Genomic DNA, 23,387 nt, shown 5'->3' with positions numbered 1-23,387 from the left:
TTCTCTGATTAACCCTCATTAGATCAAAAAATGACTTTCATTGCTGTCACTGGGGCTTCATTTTACAGATCTTCATTCTTTCAAAGATATTTAATAAATATTATCAAACAACCATGAGAAAAATGGCTGCTATTTAAGGTGGATAATACAAAGGATTTTGCATTCTGTATTTTTAGTCACTTAATGAGTTAGCCATCTTCGGAGGGAAATCACACAATTACCTACCACAGTGACCAGTGTCTCAGGTTTTCTTTGACATATTTAGTATAAATTCTGTTTCTTTATCCCAATATATATACTAATAGTTTTTAAATAATTTGTTCTAGTTTTTTATTCAGAAAATATTGCCAATTGTGTTGATAGACACAAATCATAAGCTATGGATACTTTGAAAAAGAGAGTCAACTCACTTCTTTTTGGGGAAAGAAAAGATCAGTCTTAGATGTCTGACTCTCCTTGGACACTGAGTAGGATTTAGATGAGAGAGATGTGTGTATGCATGGGAGGATGTTAAATATTTTTAGAGGGTGGACATTCTGTAGAATGGAGTGAGACGTAAAAACAGAGATACAAGAAAATTTAGGGGACATTGACTTTAAAATTTTAGTGTAAAATAAAATAGAAAAATTTGTTTAAGCCCTTTGCAGTTGGAGGCTTTAAATTCTAGGCTGCAAAAATCTGGTAATTTTGTAGTAAATAGTAAATAGTTGGAAATAGATAAACAGGCTAGTAACAGAAAGGCAGAGGATATGGAAGGAAAGGGAGCTTGAAGATCATCTTCTCCAAATCTCTCATTTTACTGATGAGGATACTGAGGCCTATATAAGTAAAGCAATTAGCTCAAAGTCCCATTAGACTGCCTATGTCTCATATTAGCTTGATTATGTATTCCTAGGTTTTAGATAACTTAGTTGATATTCGTTTAGATATTTTTAAGTAACTCAACTATAAATTTGGGAGGAGGAGCTTACATTTTGAATGGTCTTCAACTAGAAACATAAATTTTAATTTTGCATCTCACTGTGAGGCTTTTTGCCAAACTGAAAGACTGATTCACTGCCATTCCTCTAAATTTGCTTCATGCATTTGGAGCACATTATAATAGAAAGAGGCTGCTTTTAGATTATTGGTGCCAAAACATTTCAGAAAAAAAAAATCAAAGATGAGCTTCCATCTCTTTACAAAATTGCATCACTGCTGCTTTATTCTTTCATATTTATTGCAAACATTTAAACAAAAAACAAATGTCATCAGCTAAAGATTATGAGAAATTTATTGTGAAGACAAACAGGACTCTAGATGGCAAAGCTGGTGAGCTGACTCGCCTTTATTAGATGTGAATGCAAGCCCAATCTTTACAGTAGTTAGCATACACCAAATTAAACAAGATACCTTTCTTCTAAAATCACACTTTTTTGTGAATGCTTTCTTTGCAGTCTTTTTCTATGTCAGTATACTGAAATTGCCCTTCAGATATATCTCTGAAAGAAGGAATGGAAAATCGAAGAAAAATATTAAAGCAAGAGAAGACATAATAGAGGTGAAGCCTAGAAAGTTAATTGTTTTAAACTGTTTTTTCTTAGTTATTTGTAAGTCTCTCAATGTAGTGGAACACAAGAAATTAAAATAATAATTTTTTTTAAAAACCCTTAAATTATTTGACCCGTGCTAATTTCACTGAAATTAGTTGCATGGATCTGCATATCATATAATTTCTAAAATACTAAACATTCTATTAATGAATTAAATCATCACATCGTAAAGTACCCGGCACACTACAGATCTCAATAAGCTAAATTCTTTGATTCCCTGAAATCTCAGTCATAGGTACCATCTCTATATTTAGAAATTCTACAATTTACTTCTGAAGAAAATGTTGACTATCCCATTCCAGTCGCCCAAGTATTGGAAGAATAGAAAGGGTCAGTAGCAGTGAGCGATATGGGTGTTTAAGAAACTAGCCACGGACCAGCAGAGCCTGCGAATGCGTGGGTATCTGACGACAAGGTTGTCGATGCCACAAGCCTGTGATGGGCAGCAGGCCATATATATGCCAAACCCAGGGACCCGGTTCTCTAAGGGCTGCTGGCTGAGCTAGGGCTGATTTCCCTTCCGCCTCCCAGGAGCCCAGGTCCTCCCGGGCGTCATCGGGAGGATTCTTCGCCCTAATTATCCGGGGAGGAAGACGCGCCTTTCCCGGAGACCGCTAGGCAACACTCACCACGGCAGCCTCCAGATTACTTCCCTCCGTGGGTGTGTGACTTCGTCTAAGCAACTCACACTTACAGTAGATTCTCACTGGCGAGGCTGCGAGCAGCAGAGGGCGGGAGAGCTGGGAAGAGGAGGGAGGGGGGTGGGAGGCGCAGAGCGGGGAGGCAGAGGAGACGACGGAGCTCCAGACACAGCAGGAGCGCGCCGTGGCGGTGCAGTTTCAACCTCGCCTTCCCAGCCACGCACACACCGCCTCCTCCCGGAGCAGCGGGCACCGCAGCAGCTCCCGGCCGCCGCCGCCGGGCTCCGCGCTCCTGCCCGCTCGCCGCCGTCAGGACCTCCCCGCGTCAGCGCTCAGCCCGCAGCTCTTTCCTCCCGCCGGCCTCTTTGAACTCTCTGGATCCTTTCCTTTGCTCGTGTCTCTCGTATTTCCCCCCACCCTATATTTTCTCAACTCCTCTTCCTTTATCCTGAGCCACGCTGCTTTTTTCTCTTTTTATTGAGGATTTCTATTTGACTAAAAATGACTTGTCTCCCTTAACTTCGTCCATTTCAGCCCTGAAGACTGAAAAGGAGCCTTTTTCGCCCCCAGGGGCATCTAAAAGACCTCAATCTTGAAGTCTAAGAGGCAAAGGAACAGGACGCGGGACCTTCTGGACACCCATGAGTCCAGTCCAGAACTGCGTTAGCAGCCGTAACTAGTATTTTATTTAACCCCACCGGAGAGGAGAGAGAGAGGAGCGGAAGCAAACTTCAGCCCTCTCGGAGGATCCGTGGTTCCCGCATTTGGAGGAGCCGCGTGCCAGAAGGCGAAGGACCCCACGGGGAACGAGCAGGAGCCGCGAGCCTCCCTTGGCCCCTCCGCGAGGCCGGAGCCGTGGACTGAGCGACGCGGGACAGCAGCGGCGGAGGCGGCTGGGTGAAGATGCGGGGCTCGGGGCCCCGGGGCGCGGGACGCCTGCGGTCCCCGGGCGGCGGCGACCCCCCCAGCACCCCCGCGTCTCTGGCAGGCTGCTGCTCCGCACCTCGCAGGGCCCCCCTCTGGACGTGCCTTCTCCTGTGCGCCGCGCTCCGGACCCTCCTGGCCAGCCCCAGCAACGAAGGTAGAGCGGTGGGCGTGGGGACCGCGGCGACCTGGGGCGGAGGGGCGAGGCGGGGCCTGGAGGTGCCGGTCGGGGCGCGCTGGCCGCTGCTGCCGGGCACCAAATCGCACTCCTCATCTCGAATGAGCATCCGTCGTCCGCTTTCGTTAGGCTTTTCGCTCGCTCCCTGCTGTCTCTGGGTGCATTGTTTGACATTAGCTGCGGAGTGCTGGGCGAGGACCTGCCTGTGGACAGAGGCTGCTTGGGGGCTGGGAAGTTGGAAGCTGGGGGAAAAAGGGGTCAGAGACCCCACCAGGAGGTTGGGTGCGGCTGGGTCTCACTGGAAGCGCGTGGGGAAGTGACATTTCGGGCTGGAAGGAGTGGGAACTGTTTGAAGCGCAATGACAAGGATCTCGGGAGCGGTGGGGCTTTTAGAAACCGTTATTTGAGGCGGGTGATGGGAAACATTGTGGGGGTGGCTGGATGCTTTTATTTTGGGGCAAAGTGCCTTCTGGGAGCTGTTATTTAGGGCATCACCAGCTGCTATTCTGGGGTGGGTGGCAAGAGCTGTTTTTTCTCCAGGGAGGGGGAGGGCGAAGGACAGAAAGCGCCCCACGCTGTGGGGCGCCCTTCACTTTGGGGGGCTCCTGGTCACACTGAGGCGAAAGTGAAAGAAGGCGGGAAGGTGGGATGCCGCGGGAGGCGGAGGGGGTGGGTGGGAGTGTCGCTGCCAGGAAGTTGCTGCTGGAACCCACCGGGGCACGTCTCTCTGTGTTTCGGTGAGGGTAAAGCCCCGCTCGGGCCAGGCTCCGGATCCTGGAATCCCCACCCTTCCTCCCCACCCCCAATCCTGCGATCCCGACCCAGGAGACTGTCCCCGCCTGCCACTGGGAGGGTAGGGCCGCCGCGGGAGCAGCACCTGCGCGGCGCTCGCTGCTCCGGGAGCTGCGCTCAGCCCCTGGCCCGCCAGCCCTCGGCCGGCAGCCCTCCGCCTCGGGGCCGCCCCAGCTGCTCTCACGCGCCGGGACTGGGATCGGGTCTCAGCTCCGGGGCGCATTCCTCTAGCGTGGGGGGCAGCACCTCCGATCCCGATTAGGGCTACAAGAAGCGGTCAGCTCCACCACGAAAACATCGAAAACCCTACCCCCTTGGCCGGCAGGCTCGGGTTTCGATTTGGAGCTCCTGATGCCGCGAGTGAGGCACAGCACCTTAAAAAACACCTTCCATTCCTGGGGCAGGGGACGCTGGACCGGAAAGAAGCCGCAGCCGCGGAGTCGTGTGTGTCCTCGTGACTTGCACGGGTTGTGTCTTGGCTGTAGGAGAAGGCGCTGAGCTGGATTCGGAGCGCTGCCAGCTCCCTGGGAACCGTGTGAAAGCAGGGCGAATCGAGACTCCCCACCCCACCCCATGAACTTTTCTCTTGAACCCCTAAATTTATTGCTTAAAATCTGATTTAAGGATTATATAAAGCTCGTTCGCTCTATCTATCCTCTGTCTATCCATCTATCTGCAATCTCCCATGCTAAACCCCAGCAATCTGCATGTTTTCCCGTTTCGATAAAGTTGAAAAAGTATTTTCTCAAGTCGTAATCCTTTTATTAATATCTCATGTTAGATTCATTATGTTAGAAGTCCCGAGGATTATGACAGGATTCGGAGACCTTGTATTGTGTCTTATTCCACCGAAAGGGGCATATTGGTTTGGATTTAAAGAGTAATAGTAATATCATTCATCCTTTCGTGTTCCCATTATATTTCAGGTTTTTCCAGGTGTGATGGTAGAGGGGGCTTATGTAGAGATGAAAGGGAGTAGTAGCTCTCGGTTAGAGAAGGAGAAGAAATGAAGTCTCGGGGAGGGTGACGCTGGATGGGAACAAGGGCCAAGATTGTGCCGGGAGGGAGCAGAGGCAGAAGGAGATGGAGGGCAGCAGGGAAATAAATAGCACCGGCCTCCCAAGGAGAGCTCGAGTCTTGTGGAAGATAGACTGGCTGGTATTACAGACTTACCCACAGGTAGTGTTATCTCTACCCCAGCTAGTGGAGCACACGACAAATTTGGGCTACAGTGAGATGGGGGCTGCAGGGGTCTAAGCAAAAATGAGCGGTACTTTACCACCCAATACTCTAAAGACACTAAAAAAGAAAAGCTTGTCTTCTGTTTAGGGCACATTTTGTAACGTGTTATTTTACATAATCAGATAAAATCTCATTAATATATATGACTTGATCTTGTTCATCCCATCTCTGCCCAACATGGTTTTCCACCTTTCCTTTAGTATCATCCCAGACTTTTATTTCTGTTCTTCTGTAAAATTTGTATTCTTCTCTTCTTTTTGTTTCTTCATCATAGTGCTATTATAAATCGAACAAGAATTTATTGAGATATTAGTAACAGCAGTCTATTTATTTATTTAAAGATTCAGATTGGAGTTTTTCAGTTTGTTTTTGATTGTTTCTGGAGGGACTTTGGAAGATCAGAGGCAGAAAGATTTGATGCACGTACTGAATCTATTAAAAACTTGCTCGTGTATACTTTGCTTTCTGCAACCTATAGATGCTTAGTGATTTCCCAAACTGTAGTATATATGTGTGTGTGTGTGTATATATATATATTTATTATAAATGTCTCTATTATGAATGCTCCCATTATGTGAGAAAAAAATTTCAAGGCAGATAGAAATAAATGTGAGTTTACAGTCATAACTGGTATTCTAGTCATTATTTAAGTTTAACTTTGATAGATATAAATAAACAGAATTGAACAGAAAAAACCAAACATATATCTAGAATCTTAAATTGATATGAAATGCATGTTAGAATATGTTGGCTAATAGACAATAAGAGGAGAATTTACTCTTTAGCCTGAATTCTGAGATAAAATAAATATTCTTTAGTTGTCTTATTATATACATTAGGCATAAATTACATGTGAAAGAAACCTTTGAATTACAGTATAATACACAAAACTTTTTTATTGTAAAATAATTCAGAGGCATATTTAGCAAGAAACTTATCTAAGATTGATCAAGCAGGGCAAATATTAGCAAGTGTATCAACAAGTGAAAATTTTAATAAGTAAAGGAAGCATGTCCACTGTTATGAATATCAGAGGTGGCCCTGAACTTATTCAGTAACTGCCACTTTTTGCTGTCTGGAGATATATTTGTAAACAAGCATTATTTGACAAGTGCTTTTCGCAGCAGGGATTCTTGGCCAATTACTGCTGAACAGCTCTGCATTGAAAATGATTCACCCGCAGTGAATCAAGCTTAATTCATTGAAGCTACACTCAGTAATGTCCCAGTAAAGTGCTTCTGACAGTTGTCAGCAGTTTGTATTTGAAAAGTCTAGTTTCTTGTCTCTGAATGTTTTGTATGTTTAAGAAGGTGGGATGGAGGGTATCCGGGGAAAACACACACACACACACACACACACACACACACAGGGAAAAAATTGGGAGCTAAACTGCTTTAAAAACCGTCATAAAATTGTAGATGTGTTCAATGGAAAGGAAGAAAGTTTGTTTTAGGGTTTTTCTTGGTTTATGATAGGACGAGGCCCATAAAACACATTGGATGACATAATAGATTTGTAAAACTAAATGGCTTTGTTTTGTGGCCGTGTCATCCTGTTGTAACTCATTTCCCTTTAGATAAAGCGGCAGGACCCCACAGAAAAGGGACGGTAAAATCATTGCCTCACCAGGACACTACTGAACAAAAAAAGAGAGCCATTACCCCTGTTGGAATCATAGATTGTTGGAACTAGAAGGGAACGTGAGTTCTGACTTTTTGCTTTATAAACCGTGAAAGGGGGCAGAAGGTTGGGTCTTGTAATTTTAAGCTTTTTTGGAGATAAACAGAGATCTTCTTGGGTGTCAGGGTGACAGGTAAGAGGATTTCATTTCCTCATAGAAGACGGGGAAGAGAGTGGACAATTCCTGCATTTACAACGAAACTTTCCTTTGAAAATATTCTTGCTGTTATATCGTCACTTGTAAATACTATTAATTCTTTATTTTGTTCCACATAGGATATAATTGGTATGGGAAGAAGGTTCTTTTTTTATACTTAAAAATACATTACTTACCATTATTAATATTGTTAATTTTCTGCCCTACAAAATGTGACCACAGAGAGTACTTCTACATAAAATATCAAAATGACATGATATAGCTATTTATAGACCAATATCCCCAAAGTATTTAAATATTAGACTTTATTCAGTGTCACTACCATTGAGAAAATGACTATGCATTAATTATTTTCACTACATTTTTGTTGATTGACTTGACCACTTGAATCTTCTTTGTTTGGAGTGCTTCTTTTATGTATTTGCTTGAATGACTAATTAATTTCTTTTTCATTTGGAAGAAACCTTTCTACCTTTGACTGTAAAAATAGAGTATAATGTGCATGATTATATTAACTACCTATAGCTATTTTTTTCTTTTATGAATCAAACTTGATGTTCTTTTTTAAAAAAAGAAAAATGTGTGATCAATATCTTGAAGAAATAACTACTGTAAAAAGTATTGATAACTCTATACTCTTTTCAATTTAAATTAAAAGATATATTCCATTATACTAACGAATAGTTTGAATTTAAGTTAACAGAAGTACCTAATTATTCAAAGATGATCATAGCGTTTTTAACAATACTAAAATAGTTTTACAATTGTTTTCATAAAGCATCAAAATTAAGTGATTTGAATATCCAGCCTTGCTTATTAGGCATTAAAAATTGATTGCAGTATTTGTCCCTTTGTTTCCTTTTCAGAAAGAGTGAATTTTGACTTTAAAAGCAATATGAAAGCTAAAAATGTAAATTGTTACCTTAGAGACTCAGAATAATTCTTGCTGTTCTAATATCTCTGGTGAGTATGTATTTATCTATAGAGCAGAATAGCTCCTACTGGTATGTATGCTCTACTGGGTAAATACATATTTAGTTATTTTATCAAAATTTATATAATCAGTCAGGTAGTGATTTCTTCAAAGGAGTTATCCTAGTCTATTGTATACATAAACATATCTAATGGTATTTTTAATTTACATTAAAAAATTTATCATATGTTCTATCCCAGACTAAGTGGTACTCTTACGTTTCTATGAGTGTGTACGTACGAAGGTAGCTAAAAAGTAAAACGAGTTCTAAAGGCTTTGTAAACCCAGATTAGATTGTGTCACATTTTCTACAAAATGTTTAATAATATATATCTTTAAAATAATAAATAAAATGGGTTTATTCAGTGAGAAGTATTTGATATGGGAAATAGATAAATAGGATATTCTCTGATCTATTCATAACAATTTTTAAAGCACTATATAACAATTAGACAACTGGAAGATTTGACAGTTATTCACTGTGAAAATTTTGTCTGAATTATTGGTTCCATTGAAATTGTTTACATCAAAATGTAAATGACCCATTTTTAAGTATTTGAATTTCCAAAACAATTAGCATGAGTACCTAAGGGAGTTTCCCTTTATCATATATTTACTTTTCCCTTTTTAGTTTCTGACTTTCCAGACATTTGTTTATTCTGAGTATTCTGAGTTAATGAAATTGATTTTAAAGTGTTTGAACGACACAAAAATTTTCTTTTGAACAAGAAAAAATTGTTTAAGAATTTTAAATCCAAATTTTGGACAACAGCTCATTTTTGATAATACATTTATTAACATATACAAGGTGTTGCAATGAAGAACTTTCCATAAAAATAATAGGATCACTGATGCCATAAATTGTACTATGAAATAGCTATTTTTAAATCGAGTTAAAAATAGATAGTGGTTCAGGTATTCTTGAGTAGTAAAACTTGATTGGAATTTATATGTTTCTTCTGCCACTATAGATTTCACATATATAGGATTTATTCATTCCACTTATTCTGATCACATAAAATCAAGAGATGGCTCTAATTTAAAACTCCTATTACCATAACAATAGAGAACACTTAATTGATTTAAAACATAATTCCAATCAATGAATTTCATGAGAAATAGAGATTTTTAAATTCCCTTTTAATTTCTTTCATTACCATCTTAAAAAATTCTTAGATATAATCTGTTAGTGTAAAGCAAAAAATAAATAAATTTTAAAAAGCTCTGTAAGGTACATAAGAATTTGAACTGTGTCTGGTGAAATGTGTGCTAACTTATGGTCTTACTCTTTTTTTGTTTTTGAAAAGCTCAGATTTTTCATTTAGTATCTATAATGAGAATCCCAGGTGTTACAAAGTCATAAAATAAAACGGTAATTTATTAGGTGAGCCATGTGGAGTTTTTGAAAACTCTGTGGTTTAGCTGATGACATTTATTAACTGCCATGTAATGGTAGTATAATTTTTTAAATGATTTTTTTATCTTTAGCAATTTATAGAAACTAGAAGGAATCATTCCTGCTGTTTAAAAGTTGCCCAAAAATCCACACAAAAACTGTATGAACTTTGCCTTTAGAGTACCATTTACAATATATTCCAGTTAAAGAAAACCTAGTAGGTTCTGTCCATAATTAAGCTTTATTCCAGCTCTTCATTTCCTATAGGTTCCCCTGGCATTAGTCTCTGATCAGCCTATGTGTTACTTTATTAATATCATTTAGAGTATTTCTTAAACTATTGGAGAACATACACAACTTCGTTGATCAAAAGTCAACCCTAGGTCATGCATTCTTTCCCCTGTATCTCCCAGCCACTCAGTGTTTGTGGCTTTAATTGTTGTGCATTTGTTAAGCAGAGTGCAGTAACATGGCTGGATGTGGGTATATGTACCCATGGACATGTTTTGGGGGTGTGTGGAAAGGTCTTGGTGAGGCTAGAAGAAAGAGTGGGGAGGGATGTCAAGATGGTATCACTATGAACCTGATATTAACTAAAGTGCTTGGGTTTTATTTTTTATATTATTTTTAAAAAATACCACACTTACACATACACATACATATTCTAATTTTATATTTGTTTCAATATAACTGAAGATATAAATCCCAGCCTAATGAAAAAATAACTCTAGTTCATTTTATTTCATCCATTTAGTTTCTTTTTCCTCTACTTCTCTGTAAACTCTGCTGTTTTGTTGAGTCATGCCAAACACTTGTGGTTTTAGACACCCCACAGATTAAATAATTGGGATTAAAGTGTCTGTGATGATTCTAATTCTGTTTTAGTTGCTGGATTGTTGCCCAGGCCATCTCCATCCATCACGTGCTTCTTCAGTTCTAACTAAACTGGGCTCATAACTCTGTTAAGTAAATGATTCTGGTAAAAGAAATCAAAAAGCCAAAACCTGAGGGTTGAAATATTTTGCATATGCTTTGTGAAAAAATGTTCTACTTGGAAAAATGTTTCTGGCTAAGTATTGGAAGATTTAGAGAAAATACAATATGTTCTTTTACTCAGAGATGGATAGTGTCTTTTTTCTCTTATAATAATTTCATGCTCTTATTTTCATCTGTCACATCTCCCTTCCCCTCACCTCTTCCTTCCCTCAATTTCTCCCTCCCTCCTTCTCTTCCTTCCTTTCTCTCTCTCTCCCTCCCACCCTCCTCCCACCTCCCACCTCCCCTGTCAGACACTGCATTCATATAAAGGCAAAACAAGATAAGAAGATAAGAGCCCATGCCTTCTGTTCCAATACCCCCAAGGAAGTCCTGATTTCAAATTGGGTGATGAAACAATATAGTCTTCTTTTAAACAAATCATCGGACCCAGTCCCTAAAGGTAAAGAGTAGATGTGTCAAACCAAGTCATATATTTTTCACTTAATTCGTAAATCAGAAGTATAAGAGTTTAAGGTGTTTCTGTCAGTTTTTCATTTCTTATAAGATAGCTCACTTATTTACTTTGCACTGGCTGTACCTTCCTGTTCCAGGATGCTTGTTAATGTCTTTTCTGTGCAAAGACAAACTCAGCAGGTAGATCCAGCTGGCACCAGTCCAGCCCCGCAGTCCCCAGCAGGAGCTCTCTTTGTGAGCCAGATTCTGGCTTTCACCCAGAGGCCTCACCTTGTGTGTTAGCTGGACAGGTGAGGCAGGCTGCCCAGTCTTGTGGAAGATAGCAGTGGACTCTCTTCTCGCTCAACAGTTGCACTAGAGGCAGTGTAGTGATGGTGTAATGAGTCTCCTACAAGGGGGTATAACCAGCCTTCTGAGAAAAGTAGGAAAAACTTGGAAACTGCTGTGTCTGAAGGGTTTTAGCCATATCTGGTTTCAAGCCACCATTTTTTATTTCTCTGGAGGGGTGAGGGGAGCCAGAATAACAGCAGAACCATTTAATCTTGCAGTTTTGGAGTCACTGTTTTTTTGATTTAAGCCTGTGTAACAAAGTAGGAGAAGGATTAAATGCTATGGAATTACAGAAAAATAAACAAACAAACACAAACTTCTGGCTTTGGAATTCAAAAACAGACTAGTCTTGTTTTGTATGGGGGTTTTTTGGCTAAACTCTATCACTTACCAACTCTAAATTCTGTAGACACTCAGTTATTATTATTATTATTATTTTACCTCAGTTCATTTGTCTGTAGTATGGTACTACATACTTCCCATAATTGTTGTGGAGAACAAACAAAATGAAACAATTTTCTAATTGGCAGAGCACTACGTGAATGTAAGTTGTGAGAGTGTAGCTGATTAAAGCTCTGCGTAGTCCATGTATGGAAACACTTCCCGTGCTGGGTAAGGATTACGACACAAGAAAGCACTGGGCGCAGCAGTTTTATGGATTTAAGCTTATATTATGTGAGGAGACTTCCTTAAGAAAAAGAATACAAAAATTCTAACTTTTGCAAATGTAACAGAAATGTGAACTTAGTGAACATTTCACTAGTGCCTCCGTGGCAGGGAAGTGGCTTACGTCATTTAATTAACTTGACAATTATTGTGCCTTTCACTGGGTAGTGCAGAATGGGAGAAGTAAAGACCAGGAAACGAGCTCTGCCATGTGTTAGTGGTGTGGTCTTGAACCATCCACCTCAGATTCCACATAGTTACAATGAAGTATTAATGCACACTTATAGAGTTGTTGTGAAAATAAAATAATAATGTATTTTGCCTACTGAAATTCCTAGAGCAAAGTAGGTTCACAACAATTGTTAGCCCCTGTGTTCCACTGACTACTAAATGTGGGGTGTTTGAGATAAGATTTCAGAATCACAGGTCATCATGTTCCTCGCATTGGGGGATTAAAGGGAATCTGGGACAGGAAAACCATCTGACAAAAAGAATTGCATATGCAGATTTTCCATAGAGCTATCCAAGATAATCACCCACATGATGGTGTCCTAATTTTCTGCTGGTTTCCTAATTATTTAATATTGAATACTGGATTGATTAGGAAATAAAGGGAAAATCATCAGTACAAGGATCATGGGTTGTAAATGTTGCATTTTATCTCATTATTTCCCAGGTAGAGGTCAGGTGTCTCTTATTAGCCACAAACCATTTCAAGAAATATCTTCAAATATTTTGCATATACTTAGTCCTAGCATAGTATGTTATCAGTTTTACCTTTTAGATATATATAGTCATTAAAATGACCTATAAGATGCTGCTGAAAGTTGGGAGAATTAAGTCCTTAAAAGTTTCCTGAAACAGATATCTGACACTAATTTGACACCTCTGTTTTAGTCTGAAATATACAATTTTCTGATCTGTTCAATTATATTGAGTTGGAATATTACTTGGAAATATAATTGGGTTTTTATATCTTCAGAAAGATTTTAATATAATTCTATCTATTTTACATAGGTGAACATAAGCAGGTATAAGGAAGTTTAGAATGTCTTGTATTTAGGTCTGCCTGTGAAATGTTTGCGTGTATTTGCATGCTAATGAGCGCACGTGTCTGTAAATAATAATTATAGCTAACATTCATTATTGACATACAGTATGCCAGACATTGTTCTAAGTAGTTTAGAGATATATTGATTATTTTTCTCAAACCAAGCCTAGGAAATAAGGGTATTATTACCACTGCTACTACTATTATTACTATTATTATTCCTATTTTACACATAAGGAAACTGAGGCAAAGAATGGATAAATTACTCGTCCAGAGCTACAAATCTGAAAGTGGTTTGTATTTGAATCTATACATTCAGACCCAGGCAGCCTGACTTCAGACAGCTCTTATCAACTCCTCTGTGCCGAGGGAGACCATTGACTGATTTCCAGATACCACAGTCACTCTTGCCCTCACCGTCCAAATAATGGCTCATTCCACAGACAGTGGGACGTACAGTGAAAGTGCATACAGAAATTCACGTGGAGTCCTGGGCATATCTGCTCTCACGGTCACTCACAGCCCATTTTTTTTTCCCTCTCACTAAATACTTGATATACTGCTTGTCATGGGGCTTTTACCTGCTGATTTACCCCCATGTGGACATCTCCCCTCTTCATAGCCTAGAACTCCATAAGCACATGGCAAGATCTCTTCCAGCACATTACCTCCTTTCCGTTTCAGGCTGTATATTCTTTACTTTTTAAATTGTTTTTTGTTACTTCAGTATGTAAGCACCCAGTTCTCAATTCTCAGCTCAGGCTGCATTCTAGATCCAGCTTTGTGTACCCAAAATCCCATTAAGAAACTCTCCTACCAAAAGTGCTATCTGTTGCTGAGTCCTCCCCCTGGCTCTATTGGGAATAGAGAGCAGTTTTGAAAGACAATTTTGCCTTAACTCACGACATTACTTTTTTAGGCAATACTACTTCTTCTAACAAGTACGAGGATTGAAAGGTTCCATGGCAAATGTGTTCGCTTTTCGTCTCCTATCCAAGCCAACCCCCTGGGTGCTTTTTTTTCTCTTTATATACAAGCTTTTATTAAATATTTTATAATCACTTTTATGTAGTTTATATTATTAAAGTACTCTATAGTTTACAAAATGTGCTAACTTGCATTATTCCATGAGAAACTCTTTATGAAAAAAGTCTGTAGGATAGATTAGACATATCATGGTTACAAACAAAGGAACTGAAACGAGAAAGTTTGGTTTATTAAGATGTCAGAACTAGTTTCAAAGCCCAAATCTTATGACTGCAGAACCAGTGCTGCACTCCAGGAGGCAGCGTACGGAGTGGGACCGGAGCTTGGCGGAACCACTTAGTGCTGTGTGACCGTGGGCAAGCTAGAAAACTTCCCTGTGCCTATGCTTTCTTGTCTGTAGAATGGGAATATTAACATGGTTTAGACTTGTAAAGATTAAGTGAGTTCACATCAGTAAAGTGTTTTGTAAAAGTTCTGGTACATATTAAGCATTAGGTAAGTGTTAAATATTACATGTGCTAAAATATAGCGTGGGTGAGCACTCAAACATTTAACCAGGTCTGATTTTCTACATTAGTCAGTGAGTAGTGTCTATATTTATTGTAAATGGAAATAGCAGAATAAAAGCACTTGACTTCAGTTCAATTGCTCAAGCAGTCCTTGTTTACTCCCTGGGCAAACCCTTCAATGGCTCTCCAATGCCCTCAGGATAAAATCTAAACTCCTTGAGCCTGAGTACAAAGCTCTCAGTGATTTGCTTCCGGCCCACGTCTCCTGCCACTTCCCTCCTGTCCCTGCACTCCAGGTTCAGTGGGGAACTGCTGTCAGTGCAGTTGGATTCTGTGGCTCAGGAGCAAACACTGAGCTCCTTCTTTTACCTGGGTAACTTGATCTTCATGCCCAGGTCTAAAGGTAAGACCCCTCCCCAATTTCCCCAAGATGTGTGTCTATTCTATTCCATAGGTAGCATACCACTCTGAGCCATAATTGAGTTTTTCTTTGTACATTTCTGATATATGATCAGAATAGAAATATTCTGGAATATTTCACAGGAAAGAGTAAAGGTTAACCAGAGAAAAAGTTCTCTTCTGAACTAAGAATTGCGTACTAAGAGATAGTATGATTTGCCAACCACAGCAAGTTAATTCCAAGAAAACTGGCAGTAGAATTTTTTTTTGCATTTACCAAATGTATCAATATGAAGAAAGCTTTGCCTGTCTGTAAACTCACTGAAAGCCAACCCCAATTCTTGATACTCCATATGGAGTATCAGTGAAGTATGTTATACTCTATAAATTTATGTTTAATGAAGGAATGTTATTAAGTAACTTCTTCGTTTCTCTAAAGACACTGCTTTTAACCACACTCAGTCTCACCTCATTACTATTTTGCTGGTAGAGCCAATGCAGCTTTTTTCCTAAATTCACAACTAACAGAGTTTAGAATCTCTAGTATTACAGAATCTCTTCTAAACTGAGAAGTAGCCAACTAAAAGATTGTGTGATTTGCCAAACAAAACCAGCTAATTCCAAGAAATTTGGGTCGAATGCTTTATTTTAGATTTGCCAAAAGTGTCAATGAGAAGAAAGTTCTACTGAGATTGACAAACCATTAGAAAATAAATAGTAGACATCCTGTGGGCACTATCTCTTCATGATTTAATCAATTACTGCTTTTTTTCCCCTACTTGATGATAAATTCTCAGAATTCATATGACTTGAGCCACTATCAGTCAACATAAAATAAATTTTTCTGCTTTAAGCCTGACTTAATTTTGCCTCTAGAAAAACAGTTACTATAAAACATCTGTTTCTTAATGGTTTAAATTTCTCGGGAGGGGATGGATTTACTCTTTTATTTGTTCTAGATTTCCTGGATTACTTAGACTGTCACTTACTTTATGAGTCACTTTAGATTTACAATTTAGTAGGAATTCTTACTTTTGCAGGGAAAGTAGGACGAAAATGGATACCATCAACCATGTGAATAGAATAGCATGAAGGAATAGATTTATAAAGGAGCAAATTTAAAATGTAATGATGAATGACTTTTTAAGTATAGTTTGGTTAATGTCTGGTTAGTGTGTTTAATTCTAACCAGTGTCTGGTTAATGTATTTAATTAACTATCCCTCTTGAACATATGCTTATTTGCTCTAAAAATTCTATCAAATATATCAGAAATACCAGTGGGTTAATATTGTGTTCTACTGAGCTAAGAATTCTTTGAACTGAATCTTTCTCTAGGTGGGAGGGATAGTAATGCTAACTGCTCTGAAGATTATTACCACATAATCTCCTTTAATTCTTGCAAGAACCCTGTGAGATGAATATTATTATTCCAGTTTACTGGTGGGATATTGGGTTTGGGAGAAATGAAGTAACTTGCATTGGGTCACACAACAAATTGGCAGGATAGGAGCCAGATGTCTTTGATGCTGAAGCTCTTGTTTGCACCCACTATTTATCTAAATGTACTTAGTATTGTCATTTGTATTTTATTCATGCATACCATCTTTCAAGGAAGGAATCATGTTTTATTGCAAAAATCACAGGTTTTATAAGAAAATCAATTAATATAAGAATAATACAAATATAAGCAAAGTATATGGGGACATGGAAAACTTATATCAAAAAAAATCTCACTGTCATCAATCCTAAAGCAATTGAATAGACAACTGAAGTATAAGCTTTCAGTTCCATAGGTCTCATTTCCTGGCAGAAAACCTGTCAGTTCATCAGGAAAAAGAATTTTTTCTGACTCTGGAGTTTGAGAGAAGCTGGTCACAGTGGTATTTGTGTTTGGAGTATTGAACAATGCTGTGAATAATATACGTAATAATTTGCAAAACATGCAGAACTGATTTTCATCTAATAGGTTCTTATATAATTCATTGTTGACCGCCAAGGGCATAATATTAGAAGTGGTTTTCAAACTTTTTTTTAAGCAGTAGAAACTCTCATTCAAAAGAAATCACTGTGGGAGCCGGCCTGGTGGCGCAAGCGGTTAAGTGCTCACGCTCCGCTGCGGTGGCCCGGGGTTTGGATCCTCGGCATGCACCGTCGCACCGCTTGTCAAGCCATGCTGTGGTGGCGTCCCACATAAAGTGGAGGAAGATGAGTGTGGATGTTAGCCCAGGGCCAGTCTTCCTCAGCAAAAAGAGGAAGATTGGCAGATGTTAGCTTAGGACTGATCTTCCTCACACACACACAAAAAAAACAAACAAAAAAAAGAAATCACTGTGGAAGCCCAATACATGAAGCAGATAACAACAGAGTTACTGGGTTTCCTGGCTATGTTTTTACCTCCTCCTTTCCTCATCTGCTTGTGCTTCTAAGACCTCTCTTTGGAACCACAGGGGCCATTGTGAGCTCTATTTGAAAACCACTGTGTTAAAATATAAAAAGGAATGTTGTATAGAAGATCAGTGTGCTATCATTCCTGACTTGTAGCTTTCTGTCTAGCTAAAAAACAAATTATAATGTGTGGTAAAGTTTGTTGTGAACCAATGTTCCTAACCTAGAGGCACTCATCAGAGCCAACCTCAGAATATTTTTAAGTATACCATGTCTGGACCCTCCTAGACTCAATGAATCAAAATTCATTAAAACAAGTTCTGTGGAACTCTATAAGATTAGAACCTGGGAATCTATAGTTTTAGAACGTCCATGGATAATTCTGACTTTTATTACTGTATAAGAACTCTTACTTAGAACAGAGCTAGCTCCTCAAAGTGGAATCTGTGGTCGGGGACTTGGTGGTAGTCTGCATAGGTATCAATACAAACATTAGGAGTTAGTTTTTCCAGACTCTTATTGCGATTTGACGTTGCCACAACAATGCAGCTGTGCGATAGGTAGATTCGCCTCATTGAACAGGGCATAGCCCAGTTCTGATGTTATCTGACTCGAATTAAATGAGTATAAGAATCACGTAGGTGGTGGGGACTTTATAAGATACAGACTTCTGGGCTTCACCTAACATCCTAATTTCGTAAGTTTTAGGAGCCAATGGATTTACATTTTTAAAAAAACACTGCAGGTGATTCTAATGCAAGTGATGAGAACAGCACACTTTTAAAAAATATTGAGAATGTATATCTATATATCTATGTCTATATGTATTTGTTGTTAGTGCCATTGAGTCGATTCCAACTCCTGCTGTACTCCTAGGGTACAACAGAGCTGAACCGTTTGTGGTCTTTTTGCGCCATCCTCTCACCTATGCCAAGCAACGCTCTGCTGTTATTCATAGGGTGTTTGTGGCCAATTTTCTTGGGAAGCAGGTGACCAGGTCCTTCTTCCTAGTCTTAGTCTGGAAGCTCTGCTGAAACCTGTCCATCATGGGTGACCCTGCTGGTATTCGAAATACCGGGGGCATAGCTTTCAGCATCACAGCAACACACAGCCACCACAGTATGACAACTGACAGATAGGTAGTGTGGTTCCCTGACAGGAAACGAACCCGGGCCGTGGCAGTGAGGGCGGCAAATTTAACCACTAGGCCACAGGGGGTGGCTATCTATATCTACATATGTATATGTATATGTATATCTATCTATATGGCACATATGTATGCCTAACACTCAGAAAATGGTACAGAAATGTTTTCTATTATTAATCTCACAAGAAGAATATGAAAATGTGCTAAGGCTAAAGGTGATGTATATTATTATCAGATGACATTATGCACTTTAAAGAAATACAAGATGTTAGAGAATTGTAAAAGCACATGAAAATGCAAAGGAAAAAAAGTCTAGGTATGGTTTGATATATAATCAATGATAGAGCCGTTGATGATATCAGAACTGATCCTCAAGTTGTAGGCTTTGATTAATATTTCCCCTTTACATCCCCAAATAACATGACATTCATTTTGAATGTGTTCATGTATATCCCTAAGTGCCAAAAGTTAATTCAGATAATTAGACCCTAAGAGAGTCTGACTCGGGGGAGATAGAAGTATTATTTCACAGGTAATATAAATTCAAGCAAGTGTCTACTCTCAGAGCCAAGCAGTTGGAAGGTTGAACAATCAGCAAAATGCTTCCTCTTTTATTCACTGATGTATCCCCAGGGCCGAGAACAGTTCTTGATACTTAAGTAGACGCTTAATAAATATTTGTTGAATGAATGAACCTTCATTCATTGCAGGTGTCATATTCCATAGAACTTGAATAAAAGTTAAGACAGTGAGCTAAACTTTTTTCTCAGTTATTTATATATTGTCTATATTATGTAGGATTGTATTAGGTTGCAGATAGTAGAAAAACTGTCCAACAGTTGAAACGTTTAAAAACGTAGAGAATGTTTTTAAAAAGTGTTTGAGAAGAAGTTTCAGGGTGGATGTGGTGGATTGGGTTCAGTGGGTTACTGATGTCAGGACAGGAATCATCGTGATTTTTTTGGCCTTACTTTTAAGCTTATTGGCTCATGGTTGCAAGAAGGCTGATGCATCTCCAAGCATCACATCCAGTTCAGAACAAGAAGAAGGGAAAGAGAAGAGCCAAGAGTCTTGTCAGTTCCATTATTCCTTCAGCTAAGATAACAAGACTTTCCTAGAAACTGGCAAGCAGATTTCTGTTTATATCTCATTGGCCAGACCTATGTAACAAAGCCACCAGATTCAGTAGGGGCTAAGGTAGCAGAAACATGATTATCATTATTGGCTAAGACCAGTTATGACCCATTGTCTGGTGCTGGGCGCATTGCCATTCCAAACAAGTGAAATTCTGATAACAAGGAAGGAGAAAAGATGTGAGTAATTAATAGGCATAAAACAGCATCTGCCAGAATCTCACAGAAAAGTGAAAGCACTTTTATTTTGTTTTATTTTACTTCATTTTCTTTTGCTTTTTACACTTTGCAAAAGAAGAAATAGCCAACTACTGAAGTTATAGTTTGACCAAAAATAGATTTTGGGCACCAGGATAACTAGGCAAAAATGATTGCTATTAGATCATCAATCTTATATGCTGTTAAGATATATAACTCACTGTATTTTAATAGACTGACTTAAAAAATACTTTCCTGCTATCATGAATGCTGCTAGGAATTTTGAGATGGATAACTAAAGCTGGGTACTAAACTGATTATCTTCACCCACCTAAAATTATTAGGCACAGTATTTGTTCGTACTTCTGTCTGTGTTGCTTTATATTTTGACTAGTTTTTGGTGAAAAATCGTTATTCAAAGATTTCTTGTGTATATATTTTTTTCTATTTTAGATACCAGGAATCATTATGTAGGGTTTACATCAGAATTAAATTTTAACTAAGCTGCAAGACTGCCATGAGGATAAGGATTCAAGTTACCAGCAAAAATGTGGTACTTTTAAAATGAAATACTTCTCATTTTACAAAAAGGGCTATCGGTCACCCAGCTTGCTCGTTTTTGGAAATGCCATCTCCTTAAAATACAGGACTGTGAATTTGTGCAAGTTTCTGTCAGTTTTAGTGCACGTTCAGATCTGACGATCATTTATCCTACCCCGAAGCTGGAAAGCTAATGATTACATAGATTGTTTTACAGTTTGGTATATTTCAGTCAAGCATTAGGGGTAATTAGGGACTGGGGTAAGGATTCATTCAAAACAAAGAATTAGCTTTGCGTACATTTTCCGTTCTGTTTTTATGTTTTTTTTTTTTTTTTGACAAATAAGGGCAAAGTATATTTGGACAAATGTATGCCCTGTTTTGCCCCAATTAACATGCTTAAAGCATAATGAATAACAATAAAAAATTAAGAAAAGAGGATTCATCATTACTTTGTTGCTTACCCTTTTGATTTCTGGAATCTTGCAACTTGAATCTTGTTGGAAATTAGATACTAAACTGTGATTTCCCCAGGAAAAACTAATATCAGCTCTGTTTAGATTAGTATATCTGAAGATTTTATCTTATATACAGTACTGTTAGAATGTTATGATAGATGCTGGCTTCTGTAACATTCTATGCACAATCCATTGATTTAATAAAACTCATTGGTATATAAGAGTTAAGAATTTCAAAGGAGTGTACCTTTGTATTCAGCAAGTCCAACATTGGGGCAAGTGTGATATAGAAGCAAGAGAAAGAGCTTTGGAGTTAGATGGACTTGGATTTAGATTCCCGCTGTGTGCTTATTAGCTCCAGGACCTTGGACCAGTGCCCTAGTGAGCTTTTCTCAACATCAATTTGCTTATCTGTAAAATGGGGAAAACAACATACCAAAGGATTATTGTTAGGATTAAGTGATATAATGTATATTAAGTACAGATGCATATAATTTTATTAGTTTTAACCACTGATATTACATACATGAGAACTGAGGCCTTTAAGATAAAATCAGTTCCACAAGCTCACATTGTAGCAAACCAGAACCACAGGACAAATGAGTATTCTCTGTGCAGTGAACCATTCTTAAAGTGAATTGTGAATAAGCACATTTATTTCAAGTGTTGAGGATTTACACTATTTTGCAAGGAATAGTTTCATGTATTATCTATGTACATTGTGGTGTGGAACTGAGCAGGTATTAAATGAGTATGTTCTGTGATGTGACGATTTTCAAGCCTGTTATTTCATCTAATGTTGACTAATCAATCTGTAAAATTCGACAAGTTTGGTTACCACACCTAAGAAGTTAGCCCCTGAAAACCATGTGGTTTTGCTCTTTTCATGTCATGTATCCTCTGAATATAGCAGACTGCTCGTTAGTCATAATTTAGCTGTCAGTGGATTTCAATGTTACCTTTGCCTAAACACTTTGTGTGAACTAAGTTGTGGATACCAGCTCTGAATTCCTCTTTGCCATCTCCCCGAGTTCACAATTTTAGAGTATATTAACAATTCAAAATCTTTACTATACATTTCTGATTGATTTTTGCCTCCTGCATTGTCATATGCTTCATGGTATAAATATTCTATTGCTTAGTTTTCAAAGAGCAGTGTCTAAAACGTCTTCATTCATGATGATGAAGAATATTTTGAAACAAAATGAAAAGGAAACAAAAAAAAGCAAAATGAGCAAAGATGAAAGTATTTTGCAACAAACAGGCAATGGTTGTTCTTCATAGTCAAAAATCAAGCATAATATATTAAGAGAGAAAGGAACAACAAAAATCATCTATCTTAGATATCATTTCAAAGATAAATAATCTGAGAATTTAAGTGACTCAGATGGGAATATTGGAATTCTGTAAGTAGAATTTGGGAAGTATCAAGACATGATGCAAGGAGAGCAGACTCGAATAAGAGAGACTGGAGTTTGCCTTCAAATTCTGCCACTTAGCAGTTGTATCAGTTAGGATGTGTTCCTCTACAAATAACAGCAAATCATATCCCTGCTGGATTAAGCAGCAAAATTGATTTTTTTCCCACCTAACAGAAAGTCCTAAGAGAGGCAAGTTTCAAATTTAGATGGATTAGCAACTCTATGATATAATTTGGAACCAGATACTTCCCATCCCTTCACTCTGCCAACCTTAATCATGAGGCTTTGCCCTCCTGCTGATGCTACTTATTTTCTCTAGATGGCTGCATGAGTTCCAGGAAATACTCCCCTACCCAGCAACTTCCAAGGCAGCCAGGGAGTTTTCTTTTCTAATGTTTTTTTCTCAAAAACTCCTTTCCCTTGCAGATCACCTTCACAGCTCATTGGACAGAACTGAATCAATAGTAAGACCACATAATTGGAACTGAAATAAATTCAGTATTGCTAAAATGTGGAAAGAGAAGGAAAGAAAAGCCTGAATGAAACTGGAGGAGAAAATAGAGACCAATTCTGCAGGGATTATATTAGAAGCAATAAGACACAACTCAAGGTTTGAAGTAGGGGAGTGACATGATCATATTGGTGGCTTAGAAAGATCTTTCTGGATGCACTATTTTAAAGAAATTGTCAGAAATCATGCCTCTCTACTGAACAACCACTTAGGAGATTTTTCAAGTGAAAAATTCTGGCAAGGATTTGGCTGGACTGGTTATGTAGTAGAATGAAACAGAGCAGGCAGTGCAGAGAGTTATATACAGAATACAGTTAGAATCAGTGGGATTTGGTCACTGGTTCAATGCGGGGATAAAAGTGAAGGAAGTCGAAGGTGACTCAAATTTCTGGATAGAGCAACTAGGTGTATGGCATTGCATTCACTGAAATAGGAACATGGGAAGAGGATTTTTTTTCTTGGACAGGGAAGATACTTTGTTCATTTTGGGACAGGCTGAATTTGGGATGACTACATGTCATAAATGTGTTAATAACCAGCATGCAGTTTTATAAATCGATAGGAATTTCAGGAGTGAAAAATGGACAAGATATATGGATTTGGGGGACATTAACATTTACATT

General features: G+C 38.7%; 1 protein-coding gene across 1 annotated transcript in view; it reads left to right on the top strand.

The window, feature by feature from the left end:
- The first annotated feature begins 2,425 nt into the window (after nt 1–2,425).
- Nucleotides 2,426–23,387, top strand: part of EPHA5 (EPH receptor A5) — a 324,586-nt gene continuing 303,624 nt past the window's right edge. Inside the window, exon 1 of the mRNA XM_014787641.2 lies at nt 2,426–3,314. Within this exon, the coding sequence (XP_014643127.2) occupies nt 3,137–3,314 (178 nt within the window). The 5' untranslated portion in view covers nt 2,426–3,136. The remainder of the gene's footprint in view (nt 3,315–23,387) is intronic.

This window comes from Ceratotherium simum, chromosome 8, assembly GCF_057802395.1.
Source record: "Ceratotherium simum simum isolate JZ-2026a chromosome 8, ASM5780239v1, whole genome shotgun sequence".
In the NCBI taxonomy this organism is placed as follows: Eukaryota; Metazoa; Chordata; class Mammalia; order Perissodactyla; family Rhinocerotidae; genus Ceratotherium; species Ceratotherium simum.
This window is presented reverse-complemented; position numbering and strand designations above follow the sequence as displayed.